This window comes from Balaenoptera musculus, chromosome X, assembly GCF_009873245.2.
Source record: "Balaenoptera musculus isolate JJ_BM4_2016_0621 chromosome X, mBalMus1.pri.v3, whole genome shotgun sequence".
Classification (NCBI taxonomy): domain Eukaryota; kingdom Metazoa; phylum Chordata; class Mammalia; order Artiodactyla; family Balaenopteridae; genus Balaenoptera; species Balaenoptera musculus.
In genome coordinates this window covers 127,567,585-127,584,732 of record NC_045806.1, presented here as the reverse complement: position 1 = coordinate 127,584,732, position 17,148 = coordinate 127,567,585, and the positions used below count along the sequence as shown (strand labels likewise).

At 53.9% G+C, this 17,148-nt stretch overlaps 1 protein-coding gene across 1 annotated transcript in view; it reads right to left on the bottom strand.

Moving 5' to 3' along the window:
• Nucleotides 1-6,640: 6,640 nt before the first annotated feature.
• The window catches only part of TKTL1 (transketolase like 1), a 37,820-nt gene continuing 27,312 nt past the window's right edge, over nucleotides 6,641-17,148 (bottom strand). The window contains 6 exon segments of the mRNA XM_036839134.1: nucleotides 6,641-6,815; nucleotides 8,098-8,217; nucleotides 8,347-8,446; nucleotides 10,727-10,810; nucleotides 12,520-12,650; nucleotides 14,217-14,373. Of these exon segments, the coding sequence (XP_036695029.1) occupies nucleotides 6,643-6,815; nucleotides 8,098-8,217; nucleotides 8,347-8,446; nucleotides 10,727-10,810; nucleotides 12,520-12,650; nucleotides 14,217-14,373 (765 nt within the window). The 3' untranslated portion in view covers nucleotides 6,641-6,642.

The window sequence follows — 17,148 nt, the reverse complement described above, 5'->3', positions numbered from 1 at the left end:
TATGACCAAATTTATTAAACTCTCAGTTGATGATTTCTGGGTTTTGTATCTTGGGCACAAAGGCCTCCTCCCACGTGTGAGGAGAGTGATGCGACTGCCGGGGGCGGGGCGGGGGGGATTTCTGAGTTCCCACAGCAAATTCCTCGTTGACCCTGGCTGGCGGGTCGGCCTGCCGGCCAATCACTGTGTGTGTGTGTGCGTGTGCGTGTGTGCGTGCGCGCACGTGTGTGTGCGTGCGCGCGCGCGTGTGTGTGTGTGTGCGCGCGCGGGGGGCAGATTGGGGGGAGGTGGTGTTTGTCACATGACCCCACGCTATGTAGACCGGGGCTGGGGGCAGTGCCTCTCAGACACCCAGCCCCTGCCCTCCAGGGGTGCCAGTCCAGTTGCGGAGAAGACAAGCAAATGTGTAACGAGAAGAGTTTAGCTATATTATTTAAATGCATAGGTGGCCCGCAGGGGAGCAAGGGAGATCCATGGGGGAAACCACAAGTGGAATCAGTGGGGTGGCTGGGGCCGAGGCTGGGGCTGGGAGAGGAGCTGCGGGCGGGCTTTCCGAGGGGCTCAGAGTTAATGGGCCGCAGAAGGTGAGAGAGCAGAACTGAGAATCCGCCTGAAACCAGCGCTCTTGAAAGGTCACCTGCACAGTGAAAAGGAAGGACAGGGCTGTAAGAAGAAGTGGGTCCATCCCAGCATGGGTCTGAGTGAGCAGGAGAGGAGCCCCCTGGCCCCATCATCCACAAGCTGGGGCTGCCTCCCCTCCCCACTGCCGCAGACAGAGGCACTTCAGAGAACCGCAGGCTGAGAGGGAGAGGACGCCCACCGCCCCCCATCGTGGTAGTACTGCTGGGCTCCCCGAAGAGCAGTCGCTCCCTGGACGGGGACACCTCACCCCTGGCTTCCCCCTCGGGACTCCCAGAGGCCCAGCCGAAGATGGGTCTGCCATCTCAAATTGAAGACACCGCCCACCCTCATGGAACATCGGAAGACTGGCCCTGTCAACGTCCCGTCCCCAGGGCATCCCGGTCAGAGGCCAGATAATATAGTTTTCGGTGAGGGCTGCGAGTGTCTGCTCCGTGCCTGGACTCGTCCATCCCACCCTCGCGGTGGCCCTAGGAAGTTGGGAGCGTGTCCTCCCCATTCTCCAGATGAGCAATGAGGACAGCACGACACAGAAGGGTTGAGTAGCTTGTTCTGAATCACTAGCTAGCAGGTGGCCGAGGCGAGGTGTGGATCAAGGACACTGGCCTCCAAGCCTGACCTCCTTTTGCGGGCCAGGCGCTGCATCTGGATCGCTCCCTCGCAGGGAGGCTCCTGGGCCGTGGTGGTGGTGCGTGTGGCACATCAGCTTGCCCTGAAGGCATCGGAGGTGAGTCCTGGTGACTATCCCCGCCCCGGCCTTGGGCCAGCCCATAAAGGAAGGAGGGTGAGAAAGAGAAACGCCTTCTACTCTTGTGCTTAATCAGGGGGGCCTTTGAAACACAGACTGACATTACCTTTGGATTCTCCTGAGATCAGAGAGCAGTTCTCATGGGTATTTACAAATCGTCTGCATTATTGTGACAGAAGGCTACTCCAACTCCCCAAGTCTTCAACAGCCTCCGAGACACAAAACAAAGATACCAAGGAAGGAATCACAAAGATAAGACTAATTTTAAAAGCCCAGGCCGATTTGAAAAAGAACTTTAGAAGTTAAAAACAAAGCCACAGGGCTTCCCTGGTGGCGCAGTGGTTGAGAATCTGCCTGTCAATGCAGGGGACACGGGTTCGAGCCCTGGTCTGGGAAGATCCCACATGCCGCGGAGCAACTAGGCCCGTGAGCCACAACTACTGAGCCTGCGCATCTGGAGCCTGTGCTCTGCAACAAGAGAGGCCGCGACAGTGAGAGGCCCGCGCACTGTGATGAAGAGTGGCCCCCGCTCGCCGCAACTAGAGAAAGCCCTCGCACAGAAACGAAGACCCAACACAGCCAAAAATAAATAAATAAATAAATTAAAAACAAAACAAAAAAACAAAGCCACAGTCATTGAAATAAAAATCTCAACAGATGAATCAAACCACAGATCGGATGCCACCGAAGAAGGAACCAGTGACCTGGAAGATAGGTGGTGCCTCGGAAATCCCCTCCTGCCCCTCCTGCCCCTCCTGCCCCTCCTGCCCCGTTGCCCCTCTTAGCCGGTGCTGTTGCTCTCTCCTTCCCTGAGAGACTGCAGCAGCCCCTCCTCAGAGATCCAGCCTCTGTTCTTCAAGGCCCCTCATCCTGGCTTCTAGGCTGCAGATGACGTTAACCCCCTCCCTTTTTCCCAGGCTCTGGGGGTGGGGGGCAGCTTCTTCCTGTACTATCTCTGTTCATCCAGCCCTCCGATCCCCGAGTAACCAAGTGGGGCTCGAGGCACCCATGACCTGCGGGGGCCTCACCATTCATCAAGCTCTCCCCTGTGGTTGACTGGGATGAAGGGCCAAGTGCAGCAAGTGCCCAGGGGAGCCGGACCGGCTGCTGCCCTGAACTGTCGTGGAGGGGACGCTGGGGAATCAAGGCTGTGCTGTGGGGTGACTCCAGAGTGTCCCCGGGAGGGCACAGAGAAAAAACTGACAAGGTCAGATTCCTTACCTCTCAGCTCAAGGCACAGTATGACAGCCAGAGCACTTCCACGGCCAGCCCTAAAAAATTCTCTTCCTCCTGTACCTGCAGGGCTGAGGGTGCTGGAAATCAAACACTACAAACACAAACAAAACCTGCATCATTGTGCAGAATCCCAAGGTCACCTGAATTCCCAGCCTCTCCATGTTTCTCGTGTGAAGGTACGGCACTGGGTGGAAGAGTGGGACCTGAAACCTAGAATCGGGACATCTGGTTGCCCTCAGGGGGGTTGACAGTCGGGAAGCCCGCAGTCCCTTGAGCCTCCCTTGCGGGTGTGGAAGTAGCCTGCCCTCCCGTGTCTGGCAGGCTGGTGTTCTCTCCCTTGGGGACTGTGTCATCACCTCACCTGGCGCAAGATGCCTTGCAAGGGGACACCCACTGTCCTCCACACCCTCTGCCACCACACCCTGTTGCCATTAGACCCGTAACTGGGGCCCAATCACAGCATGATCCAGGGGACAGACCAAAGCCTGACCTAGAGGAAACAGCTCATACGTCAATCAATATTTTCCATAAGGATATAAAAAAATATTTTCCGGACTTCACTGATACCTACCAATGAAACTGTATTTGAAACATTTGTGGTAGTAGGTTCTCAGGGTGTGCGACTCAGTAGGGGAGGTGGGCCACTCGATGGGGTGGATTAACTGATAGTGTATTTACTAGAGGTTCCAGATTAAAAGTATTAGGACAGGGACTTCCCTGGTGGCACAGTGGTTAAGAATCTGCCTGCCTAGGGACTTCCCTGGTGGCGCAGTGGTTAAGAATCTGCCTGCCAATGCAGGGGACACGGGTTCGAGCCCTGGTTCGGGAAGATCCCACAGGCCGCGGAGCAACTAAGCCCGTGCGCCACAACTACTGAGCCCGCGGGCCACAACTACTGAAGCCCGTGCACCTAGAGCCCGTGCTCCACAACAAGAGAAGCCACCGCAATGAGAGGCCCGCGCACCGCAACGAAGAGCAGCCCCCGCTCGCCGTAACTAGAGAAAGCCCGCACGCGGCTACGAAGACCCAATGCAGCCAAAAATAAATAAATAAATAAATTTAAAAATAAAAAAAGTATTAGGACATGCAGCTGGTGTGTAGTCTAGCACTCGCATGCTTGGCTTGGACCTACTGCTGACCTGCATTTCATGGGTTTTGATGCCAGAAATGCCCTGACAGGAGGTGCAGGACAGAATCCATAAGCTTAGGGAGAGAGGAATTTGAGAGTAGATTCATCATATCCAGCCTGAACACTCCACCCCCCAACTGTGTTCCAGGGATAGGTCCAGAAGCAGCTCTTTTCAGCAAGGCGCTGAGAGAGCCATTAGAGCAGGAACACCAGCGTAAGGACTGAGGACCAGCCGGAGCCAAGGCCCCGACCCCAAGGAACAATCTGGCATGTTCCAGGAAAAGCAAGAATGGCGGGCTGGAGGCAAGCGAGCAAGGCGCAGAAAATGAGCCTCTAAGCAGGAAATAGTTGGGCAGCCTGCTACAGGACTGCTTGATGCGTATAACCCTAAACCCTCTAGTTCTGGGAGCAAAAACCTGACTTGAGTTGCCCCCGTGGAGAGTCACACCTTCTCACCCAGTTTCCAGACCCAGAGCCCCCCTGATGGAAGGGGAGGCCGTGTTCCCTGGGAAGGACCTTGTTGCAGCATTGCTGGAAGTGCACACCGCAAATCTTCCCAAGCCTTCCTAAAGGACCCATTCACTAAAGTGACAGGTCGTCCTGGAGAAGAACAGGTGTGTCACACCTGTCAAGTGACATGGGGAAGACTTTGTTACCTTCTTGCTGTCCCCACCTCTAGGAGCGTGGGCGCCTCTGGCGGATACTTAGATCCCTGGTGGTATGGGTACTAGCTCTGGACACTTCTCTGGCAGCTATCCTTGGGCAGGCGGGGGAAGGATCCGTGCTTTATCTTAGAACATCTCAGAGGCACACTCAGGAGGCGCTGGAATTCAGTGGGCGGGGAGAGAACTGTGTGTGGGGGTGGGTGCCACATTCTGGGCCGTGGGAGGGTGGAAGCTCCCAGGAGTACAGATCAAGGCAGCTCTGAGAGGCCAGGACTGGGGCCCAGCCGGACAAGGAGTGACAGTGCTCGTTTGCCATCTGGGTGGGGTCGCCACCTTCCTCTTCCCCTTCTCCAAGTCACCCTGGGGAGCACAACGTCTCTTTTCTCTGCCGGGTCAGGGTGGGCCCAACGGTGCTCACGGGGTCTCCTGAGCCCTGGATCTTGGGGGCGGCTTTTTCTTGGCCTTTCTCGCGGGAGGGCGCAGACCCCGCCCCGGGTCTCCAGGGAAGAAGGACTTCTCGTACAGCCCGCAAAGAAGAGGGCTCAGGACTCTTCGGTTATGGCGTGGGGGGGGGGGGGTGCGGAGGCGGGGCCTATCTTTAATTTACCTGGCAGGTATTTTCTTCTTGTATTCCGGCCACATGGTTTACATGCTCAGAGCTAAATTAAGGAGTCAGCTCAGGGCTGGCTTTTCAGGCTGTATACTGTCCTCTAGTGGTGCATCTCCTGCCCAGTACCATTTCCAGGGCTTGTTAAGGGACATGGCTCTCTGCTGGTTTAGATAACAGCTCCTTCCTCATTTAGGATTTTGTCAAGGAGAAACCAAATTACACATACAAGGCACAAACGCAATAAAGCAGGTAGCCGGTTCTTAATTGCTTTATTAACATTAACTTTAACTAGCATGCTTAGCAGATGAGTACAGTTGAGATAACAGTTCGGGTTGGTCACTGGGCAAATGAGACACTTCTGAGATCTCACAGGAGAGTGCGGGGTGGAGACGAGAACGGGCTGTGTCCTCTCCGCGGAGCAGTCGCCACAAGCAGCACGGGACACACTAGGCGCAGCCTCCTCGCGGAAGAGAGGAGATGAAGGCAGACACCAGAGGAAGTTCCAGGGCAACTGCGCTGACACAGTGCCTGGGAGGCTACAGGTAGGATGGCAGCAGGTGGACTGAGCTGGGACAGCGGTGCGCAGCATGGGGGTATAGCGCTGCCAAACCTGGGCAACTGCAGTCTACAATTCAATTCGCATTTTCTTTACTTATGACACACATTTAAGAAACTGTTACCTTATGTTGGTCCCCAGCCCAGTTATCTGTAGTCTCGTCAGAAAATTTATTAGGTGGTTGTTTTGTTAGCTATTCTGTCACTTAAAACCTTGTCTTGTAACCCACATTTATGATTCAAAGGTGAAAGTTACTCTTGTATACGTAGTTATGGCTTAACAGGAAAGTAGTTAACTGGCTTTGCTTTTAAAAAGAATAAAGCGCAACAGTATAGATTTAAGTGATGGTTTGGCAATGAGCATAAATGTAAGGTAAAGAGACCAGTCTTCTAAGACCAAAGCCAACAGCTATTTTTTTTTTAAATTTATTTATTTAATTTTGGCTGTGTTGGGTCTTCGTTTCTGTGCGAGGGCTTTCTCTAGTTGCGGCAAGTGGGGGCCACTCTTCATCGCGGTGCGTGGGCCTCTCACTATCGCGGCCTCTGTTGTTGCGGAGCACAGGCTCCAGACGCGCAGGCTCAGTAGTTGTGGCTCACGGGCCCAGCTGCTCCGCGGCACGTGGGATCCTCCCAGACCAGGGCTCGAACCCGTGTCCCCCGCACTGGCAGGCAGATTCTCAACCACTGCGCCACCAGGGAAGCCCTATTTTTTTTTTTTTAAAGAGTTGCACTCAGTGCTACAACTTCTTTTCTTTTCTTTTCTTTTTTTTAATTTATTTATTTTATTTATTTTTATCTTTGGCTGTGTTGGGTCCTCGTCTTTCTCTAGTTGCGGCGAGCGGGGCCACTCTTCATCGCGGTGCGCAGGCCTCTCACTATCGCGGCCTCTCCCGTTGCGGAGCACAGGCTCCAGACGCGCAGGCTCAGTAGTTGTGGCTCACGGGCCTAGCCGCTCCGCGGCATGTGGGATCTCCCCAGACCGGGGCACGAACCCGTGTGCCCTGCATTGGCAGGCGGATTCCCAACCACTGCGCCACCAGGGAAGCCCCCAACAGCTATTTTAATTCATTAAGACACACTTCACAGCCATTATGATGTGTCTGGCACTGATTCCAAACATACTGAGCAGCTCACTCGGCCTTCCGCTCCGAGGCACTCCTGACACTGCCAGCTGATGGACCAGGATGTCAGGCTCCATGGACACCGCTGCACAAACAGCCTCCCCGATGCCACCTGGGGAAGCAAGGGACATCAGGCTCTGTTCTGGAAACAGCTAGTCAGCCTTAAAACCCCATCACATAGACGCCTTTGAATTTGTGGTTCCCAGGGAAAGATATTTTTCACTGGCTGTTGATTCATAAACAACCATTCCCCGACTGACCAGAAGCGTTCTCGTTCAAAAGTGCGAGTCTCCAAATTGCTCCCAGCCTCACTTATGGCAGGGGCTCTTTCCACTGGGGCTCCACGGATGCAGGCGTCTGTGGAACTCAGATTCTCAAAGCTGTCAGGAACCTACGAACTGGATGCCGGCTTCGGAAGGGCCAGCTGGCAAGGCTGCCCCTGGGGTGGTGCCCGGGCAGTGGGCTGGTGCGAGTGCCCTGCATCGACGAGACACTTTCCCTACTGATAAGGGTGGTCCCTGTGCCTGGACTCTGGCACCACAGGGTGGTTTATGGGGCACACCTGCTTTCCCCTGGGAACCGGGAAGTTTGGCACGTGCCGGGCTGCGACCAGCCCTCAATGAAACCCGGGGCGCTGAGTCTCGAGTGGGCTCCCTGGGTCCCCAGGGCGGCATCTGTGACTGCCGGGGAAGGGAGAGTGCTCGGCTGGCCCCTCATGGGAGGGAGAGAGGAAGCCGAAGGGGTGGGGCTCTCCACCCCCGACCCGTGTCTTCTGTCCTTGGGGGTGCTGGCGTGTGCCCTTTCCCTGCCATCAACCTCAGCCGGGAGGGCACTGGAGTGCTTTCCTGCAGATCACGGGGGTGCTCTTGGGGCCCCTGACACGCAAACACATGAAGCTCCCCACTCCCTCCTCTGCCCCACCTGACCTTCCCTGGCCAAACACTGCCCAGCCCCCTCTCCCTGGCCACACTTTTCCTGCATTTGCTGTGTTCTCTGCTTGCAAGGCACTATTGCCATTTTTCTGTGGGGGGCAAACTATTAATCATTCAATACTCAAGAGCAACTGTGAAGCTTCTTATGACGCCTCCCCTCACAATGCCAAGTTAGACACTCCTCTGCACTGCCACTGAGCCAGCTACCCGGGGACCAGGCACTGCACACTGCGCTGAGCACACACAAACGAGGATGGGCACGGCCCCAACCCTTAGCCAGCCAGTGCAGGCGGGCAAGAGACCCTATACCCATACCGTCGCAAAGAGCAAGTAATACAGGTTGCTGGGTGAGTGGTTGGCTGGAGGTGCCGCCCACGATCATGGCACACCTCTGGTCAAGGAAAACAGAAACACGCTGCACCAAAGCAGACTTTCAAAGTGGTCCCCAAGGCCTGCACACACCTTCTGAAGAGTGGTCCTCCACTGTGATAATCTGGCCGCCCGTGGCTTTTGCGTTGGAGATGATGGTGGCTGCATCCAGGGGTTTAACAGTAAACAGGTCGATGACGCGGATAGAGATATCTGGAGAACAGAGATAACCAGCTTGGTGTATGAAGCAGACTTAGCATAAAAGACAGACTGGGGCACACAGGCAGCCCAAGTCCCACCACTCCCAGCTTGAACTTCAGCATTCAGCAACAACCAACTGACCTTCTTGCTTAGAAAGATCATCGGCGGCTGCTAAGGCTTCATGCAAGGTCACTCCAGCTCCAACAACTGTGAGCTTGTCGTTGACACCGTTGCGGACGACCTGGTGTTGCACCCACAAAACAAAAATGCTGTGCTTACTACACACAGAGTGTGTCTCAAAGTGGAGGACACTCTGCTCCACTGCTCTCCTGAGCCTACCAATTCCACTCCTTACTAGCTCACTATAAAAAAGGCCGAGTCAGCACACTGACCAACAAGGACATATTCTTTTTAATAAGCCCCACTTCATGTTTGTTTAACAAATTCACCTACTTTTCCTCATGATTCACGATGCCAAATTACTAAGTTCTTTTACAATACGTATGCAAAATGACCCTTTAGCAAAGCAGGTGCATTTCCAACTGGGATGTGAAAGGCTGAAGGCCAGAAGCGAGTTGTACAGCCCATCTGCTCCAGAGCACGGACTCACGCCCACCAAGGGGTCTGCAAAGGCGCCACCTCTGGGCTGCGTGAACATCTTGCTGGGGCACTCACACAGACTGGACTCCAATCACGAACACGCGAATGGGGACCATTTGGGGGCATTTTCGAGGTGCATGCCCAAGTGCCCTGTGAAGCCCATGCATTAGCGGGCCCCTTCTGTGGCTGTGGAAAGCAAATCTCAGAACAGGAGGAACTCGCCCAGGGCAGGGCTGAGACCAGCAGCCAGGCCCATCTGACTTCAAAGCCCATGCTCCCAACCACCCGCTATTCTGTAAGCAGACAGGGTTCTCTGCTCTTTTTTCCATCGTTTTGTTTCCTCCAAAGTCACCCAACCAAAGGCATCTGGAAGTCTGCATTGCATTCCTCTGTATAGCTTTTCCTGTGGCTTAAGAACCATTGCTGACTACAGATATTCAGGGCTTCAAACCACTCACCCCCATTCTTCGAGAATGTTCTAGTGTTTTCATACACACACACACACACACACACACACACAAATATACATGTATAGATACATACATATACACACATACATACACACACCTACGTCCCCCTTTGCAAATCCAGCCCTTGAATTATCCATGACATGCATATTATCACACACGTTTTAACTCACATCAGGAAGTTTACTTCATTTTGTCAGGACAGGACAAACATCAGGGGGGGGGGAAAAAAAGAAGAGAGATATGAGAAAGCTTTGAAAACCATATAACTATCACCAAGACACACTCCCCACCACCCCCGGAGGCAAACATATGGCTTTGAGTTAAACGTGGGAGTCCAGGGAACAATAGTGTGAACGTGTAGTTCACACTGAAGTGAATAATACAGCTTTTCCATTCAGCAGAATGGAACTATGGGGGACTATTAACTGCTCTGGGTACGCCTGCTCTACTGTGGCACTAAAGCCACCCAGCGCTCACTCACTCATTCTGAGCACTAGCCACTGTGAATTCTGGGGCAGCCTAGCCCTTAGCAATCACGTTGGAAGTCACCTATTGCTCTTCAAGAGTGGCTATCAGTCTTTCACATACTTAAGGAGAGTATTAATGACGTTCTAAAAGGCTTATAAGATAAAGACAGGACATAAAACTTTCCTATGCAGTATGATCTCAACTAAGATATACACATATATATATACGTGTATATAGAAAAAGCCAGGAAGAAAACGCGGCCAAATGTCTGTAAGCCCTGCTCTCTAGGTGGTGGGCAGTCACTTGTTTTCTCCACAGACGCTGCTGGTTTTCTGCACGCGCAGCTCGGACAGGCAGGCACACAGACGTCGAGCTGCCGTAGGGGCTTGAATCCTGGTCTTCCTGAACACCTTCTCTGGCCCTCATCTACAAAACATGGCTGGCTGCTAACAATCTGTGCTTCTAGGGCTTTCTCAAGGATACAGGAGATAGGAGGCACCTTGCAACGCCAGCCTTTATCAGCAGGCCTGGGGGCGAGGCCACAATCCATGTGCAAAACCAACCGCAGGATCACACAATGGCCAGAGGCAAGATGGTTCATATTTGTTATATTCCTGGCCTTGGACCTGCACAACCAGAACCTAACAGATATACTATTCATCTGAAATGGGTTCTATTATTTTGTTTAGCTTGAGGCTGTGATAAGGTACAGCAAAGCAACTCAAAAGCCTTCAAGTTGTTACCAGCTTATCTTTAAGGGCTCAACAAAGAGACTCCTTTCAGAAAGGAGAAAAGTTCAGTTCAGGCTGATATTGGCAGAATGTTCCTTCCTGAAGAAAAGCAGGCAAAGGTCATGAATTTTTTTTAAACTAGTGCAAAGAAAGAATGAAGCGTCAACTGTGGATGTCTCTAGCGCTGGCTTTAAGAACAGTGCTCTCCACGTGAACTGATGCTGGAAGACACTGGAGAACTTAAGGCCTTACCTTGGCCCGTCCAACCTCAAAGTTTTCGTATACGGTGTAAATAACTGCAGTTGCTGGCCGACTGGTCCGAATGTAGCACATCCCCTAGGGTGTAAATGAACACCAGAGCCACAGTTTAGAAAATCAAACTAAATTTCCAACTAATAAACCTCAAAAAGAAGCGGGGGAGGACCTAACAATTCTTTGTACTAAAAACAAAATGTGCCTTCTGGAGTGAGGGCCAACTGTCACGGGGTCAGGTTACTACGAAGGACCCTGCTGGGTGCCCTGTGACGAGCTCTCCACACTGTCCTGCTCACCCGTTTAGGAAAGCTTTCTCAAATATAAATCGATCTGTTGTGTCTCCACAGAACATAAACGTGGAGCAGGAGCGCTGACTCACCTTGACTAGAAAGCCTAAAACACATGGGAAACAACTTTTGTCACAACAGCTTGTAATGAATGCTCCATCCTTAGAAGTACCTTAGACACCGGAATATAAAATGACTATTTCTCCAATAAAAAGATGTAAATACGTTTTTTATCACCTTGAACATATAAACAGGAATGTAAATGAATACTCAAATGTCTAGTATTTGTTAATTTACATACATATTTAAATCGTACATGATAAACCCATACATTAATTTAGGAACACTGATTCCTTTTGTTCATTTACATGTTATGAACTAGTTCTATTCGGTGTATTTTTACAAGGTAAAATTTACTTAAGTGGAGCACGCCCCGAATTCTGATAAGTTATACACCATGTAACCATCTCCTGAGTCTGGACAGCATTTGCACCTGCCCAGAAAGTTCCCTCATGCCTCTCTCCTGTCACTCTCCCCACCCAAGAAGCAACCTCTATTCTGATTTCCGTCACCACAGCTTTGTCTCTTTTGAACTTCCCACAAATAAGATCCTGCAGCACACGAGATTGCACTGTACATGCAAGGACATAGAACAATGTCCCGGATATAGCACGTAGAAAAATCCAGAACAATGTGTGAGGCCACTTAGGTTTAAAGGAAAAAAGTAAAAGAAACTCATGTCTCTAACACGTTGGAAATGCTTGGAACGGAACTCGTACAACCCACCCCAACTGTGCCCAGGTTTGCCTGTGCAGGGGCATGGGTGCGTGCAGGCCTGGAGGGTGAGGTGAGTCTGGCGGCCGCTAGCTAGAACGGTTAGAAAGGTAAAGATTCTGTCCCCTAGCCTCTGCTGCGGCTGGGTTCTGGACAGGAGTTAGGTTGTGTCCATCTGATGCCCCTGGGTGAGACTTCAGGAGGGGCAGGCAGGGCAGAAGCCAGACTTGTAGCCTTCTAAGCTGTTTCTGAGGGCGGGACAGGGCTGGGGACCCCAGGGTTTGTCTGCAGTGGCCTCCCACTGGCAACTGTCCAGTTTTCTGATATCACGAGGTGGCAGCTGCACGGGCTGTGTCTAAGGCCAGCACATGATGGCTTGTCGCTGGGACCCACTTCCGTGGCCCTGCCAAGGGCTCCCTGTCTCAGAGCCCCAGAGCACCCCCTCTTCTTGACCCAAGTCCCACCCGATACAGGTCGTCAGGGGTTCGAAATTCTTCTGCACTGCTTTTTACAATGCGAATGTATTCATGTTCTTCGTGGTTCATCACCCTTTTCTGGGGCAATGGTTCTACTTTTAAAAGGAATCCTACAACCAAATTTCCTATAACGAATATCTATTTTCTTTATGCTGAGAAAAAAATGGGGAAAAAAAAATCAAGCTATCAGTACCAAAGCAGCATCAGAGCCCAGCAATGTTTTCTGTCGGCGCCAGTGCCCCCTTACGGATACCTCGGTGTTGGCCGCCAGGAGCACGGCGTGCTCCGTTGAGATGGCATCGCTCGGATAGAAAATCGTGCAGTTCGGAACCGCTCGGAACATGGCCAGATCCTCCAGGGCCATCTGGGAGGGGCCGTCTTCACCTGAGAAAGCAAAGCCACAGCCCAATGGAAAGGTGAGCCCGCCCCGTCAGCCAAGCACGCGTGCCACCGGGGTGGCCGCCAGCGCAGCGCAGGTCACTGCCACGCCCCGCCTGAGGCTCCCAACCGACGCTGCAAGCAACACGGCACAGGCCTCTTCTCGGCCCCAAGCCTCGCCAACCCCTGGCACACGGTCCTAGCGCTGCTGCCCTGAGCGACCCAACACTCGTCCCCGAGCACCAGGTCTCTGGCCCTGTGCACTTCTCCCTAGGAGGCCCCCTCAGACTCTGTCATTTCTTCTCTGCTCTTCTACCTTCTCCATCAAGAGACTAAAGTTTTCAGACTCAAATGGTCTCATTCATTTCTCATGGCCTTCAAAGTAGCTGAGAATCACAGAACATAGCCTTTGGGGTGCCCTCGGGGTGCTGCTGGAACTCAGAGGGCCTTCGTGTGGGGGGGGGGAAAGAGACTCTGTGCAAAGAGAAAGCCCGATGTACACCAGGGCGGCCTAGCTCTTCCAGCTAGGAAGGGAACTGTCGCCGCGTACACCGCCTGGCCTGGGACCACTGTCTCTCCTCAGAACCCCGGCTCCTCTGGGCTGGACCTAGAGCCACTTCTCCGCTCAGCTGAGTCTAAAACTTACTCCTCACCCAGCCCCAGGCAGAGACCCCGGACCCCTGTCCAGGCCCTCCTCCCTCCTTGCTCTCTTCCCCTGCATCTGGCCATCCAGAGACTTCTTAGCCAGTCTTGCTCTCCCAGGAAGTCCCCAAGACGACACCCAAACACGCACGTCCAGCCCTCCCCTCCAGCATTCTGGCAGCAAGCGTTAGCTGCCACATCTACCTTGACCTGCCCCGCCACAGGAATGTCAGGTGCCCCGTCTCTCTAGACTCCCCATTTCTGTCATCCCGGACGTTTCCCAGGCAAGAAACCCCCGGGGACTGGGGTTCTGCTGTTCCTGCCGTCTGAGACTCCTCCTGTCAGCAACGCTGAAATCCTTCTTCAGGTTCTCACAGACTCGCCCGATTTTCTATCCACTGCTAACACACGCCTCGGTCCTCCTCCCGGCTCCCGTGTTCCCCCCAGCTTCCATGTAGCCCATCCACGGTTAATGCCCACGTGTTGGGCGCCTCGAGGTTTCCCATTCTGTCCAAGCAGGCTGCTCGGGCCGGGGGAGCCCTGGCAGGCTGTGCTGCTCACTTTGCTGTGCCCATGCAGCTTGTCCCCACTTAGACTAAGGCGACCAGAGAGCAGTAAACAATTCGGTGATGCCAGGGTGACCCAATCTCTACCTAGTACGTGGCTTGACAAAGAAGAGGCACTCAGGACAGATAATTATTTCTCGATGACAGAAAAAATGGGCACTTTTCAGTAATACCAAGAGATCGGCTCAAAAGTTACCCAGAGTGTCTGGAACTTCTAAAACATGACATGGCTTTTTTCAAAACGGAGGTTATGATAATCAAACATTATGGAACCTTAAGCACGCTGGCAGTTCAACCTCTTACAGGCTAATCTTTCTCTGTAAAGGAGGAAGGCGATTAAAATGACGGCATTGAGAACTCATACCTATGGATACCCCGCAGTGGGACCCAATGAGGTTGATGTTGCTTTGAGAGATGGCTCCCATCCGGATCTGATCAAATGCTCGGCTCAAAAAGGCAGCGAAGGTGCAAACAAAAGTAACAGTCCGACCACGGGTGGCGCATCCCAGAGCCACGCTCACCTGCAACACAAAGCAGGTGAATCAGAACACTCCCGGACACCACTGCCCCTTCCGTTCCCCAGCACAGAGTGTGGGGATCTCAGGGAAACCTCTACTCTGCACCCTCTCACCTTGCCACCCCTCCCCCAGGCACCTACCTGGGAAAACCCCAAACCTGGCAAATCCACGGTGTCCCCTGAATGCTGCCACAAAAGAGGAGCTGCAGTGCTGACCCTGCTCCTTCAAATCCAAGATGTGGAAGCTCGAGACACTCAAGGCTGCCCTGCAGTCACCGTGGGTCTCCTTCCTATTCTCTTCCCCTACCTTCTGTCCCCTCTCTCCCTGCCCCTTCGCATGCTTCCCCTGCGCATGTCCTGGGGAAGAGAGGCAAACAACGGAGGCTCTCCCATCCCGTCCCCACGTCCCCGCCGTGTCAGTAGGAGACGGGGCAGACCGGTACCTACTTGAGGCCCACTTGCCCACCCTGCTGAACCTCAGCCTTCTCCTGCTTCCTCAAGGGCATCTCTGAATGTGCAATCATTCCCTCCCCTCCCATGTTCCCTCAGTTTCTCCCTCTCTGATCACTGAAGTGTGTGCTACTATCTTCCATCTTCCCCCCTCACTTTCACCTTGTCTTCCCGTGCCAGATGCTGCCCTTCGTCTATGTTCTCCTTCACAGGAAACTTTGCACACTTCCTAATTTCCCACTTTCTGCCCGTTTCCCTTCATCTAGGCTGCCATTCCCTGTGAGGGACCCAGAAGCTGCCAAACGGAGAGGACACCTGACCCTGTCTGCATCGTACCTGGCCTCTCAGGAGCCTCCGGCACTACAGACCCTGCCTGCATCCTACCTGGCCTCTCAGGAGCCTCCGGCACTACAGACCCTGCCTGCATCGTACCTGGCCTCTCAGGAGCCTCCGGCACTACAGACCCTGCCTGCATCGTACCTGGCCTCTCAGGAGCCTCCGGCACTACAGACCCTGCCTGCATCGTACCTGGCCTCTCAGGAGCCTCCGGCACTACAGACCCTGCCTGCATCGTACCTGGCCTCTCAGGAGCCTCCGGCACTACAGACCCTGTCTGCATCGTACCTGGCCTCTCAGGTGCCTCCGGCACTACAGACCTTGTCTGCATCGTACCTGGCCTCTCAGGTGCCTCCGGCACTACAGACCCTGCCTGCATCGTACCTGACCTCTCAGGTGCCTCCGGCACTACAGACCCTGCCTGCATCGTACCTGGCCTCTCAGGAGCCTCCGGCACTACAGACACTTCCTGCATCGTACCTGACCTCTCAGGAGCCTCCGGCACTACAGACCCTGTCTGCATCGCACCTAACCTATCAGGAGCCTCCAGCACTACAGACCATGCCTGCATCGTACCTGACCTCTCAGGAGCCTCCAGCACTACAGAACCTGTCTGCATCGTACCTGACCTCTCAGGAGCCTCCAGCACTACAGACCCTGCCTGCATCGTACCTGATCTCTCAGGAGCCTCCAGCACTACAGACCCTGTCTGCATCGTACCTGATCTCTCAGGAGCCTCCAGCACTACAGACCCTGTCTGCGTCGTACCTGACCTCTCAGGAGCCTCCAGCACTACAGACCCTGTCTGCGTCGTACCTGACCTCTCAGGAGCCTCCAGCACTACAGACCCTCTCTGCGTCGTACCTGGCCTCTCAGGAGCCTCCAGTACTACAGACCCTGCCTGCATCGTACCTGATCTCTCAGGAGCCTCCAGCACTACAGACCGTGTCTGCATCGTACCTGGCCTCTCAGAAGACTCCAGCACTACAGACACTGCCTGCATCGTACCTGACCTCTCAGGAGCCTCCAGCACTACAGACTCTGTCTGCATCGTACCTGGCCTCTCAGAAGACTCCAGCACTACAGACCCTGCCTGCATCGTACCTGGCCTCTCAGAAGACTCCAGCACTACAGACACTGCCTGCATCGTACCTGACCTCTCAGGTGCCTCCGGCACTACAGACCCTGTCTGCATCGTACCTGAACTCTCAGGAGCCTCCAGGACTACAGAACATGCCTGCATCGTACCTGACCTCTCAGGAGCCTCCAGGACTGCAGACCCTGCCTGCATCGTACCTAACCTCTCAGGAGCCTCCAGCACTACAGACCGTGCCTGCAACGTACCTGACCTCTCAGGAGCCTCCAGCACTACAGACCCTGCCTGCATCGTACCTGACCTCTCAGGAGCCTCCAGCACTACAGACCCTGCCTGCATCGTACCTGGCCTCTCAGGAGCCTCCGGCACTACAGACCCTGCCTGAATCGTACCTGGCCTCTCAGGAGCCTCCGGCACTACAGACCCTGCCTGAATCGTACCTGGCCTCTCAGGAGCCTCCAGCACTACAGACTCTGTCTGCATCGTACCTGACCTCTCAGGAGCCTCGAGCACTACAGACACTTCCTGCATCGTACCTGACCTCTCAGGAGCCTCCAGCACTACAGTCCCTGCCTGCATCGTACCTGACCTCTCAGGAGCCTCCAGCACTACAGACACTGTCTGCATCGTACCTGATCTCTCAGGAGCCTCCAGCACTACAGACCCTGTCTGCATCGTACCTGGCCTCTCAGAAGACTCCAGCACTACAGACACTGCCTGCATCGTACCTGACCTCTCAGGAGCCTCTAGCACTACAGACTCTGTCTGCATCGTACCTGGCCTCTCAGGTGCCTCCGGAACTACAGACCCTGTCTGCATCGTACCTGACCTCTCAGGAGCCTCCGGCACTACAGACCCTGTCTGCATCGTACCTGACCTCTCAGGAGCCTCCGGCAC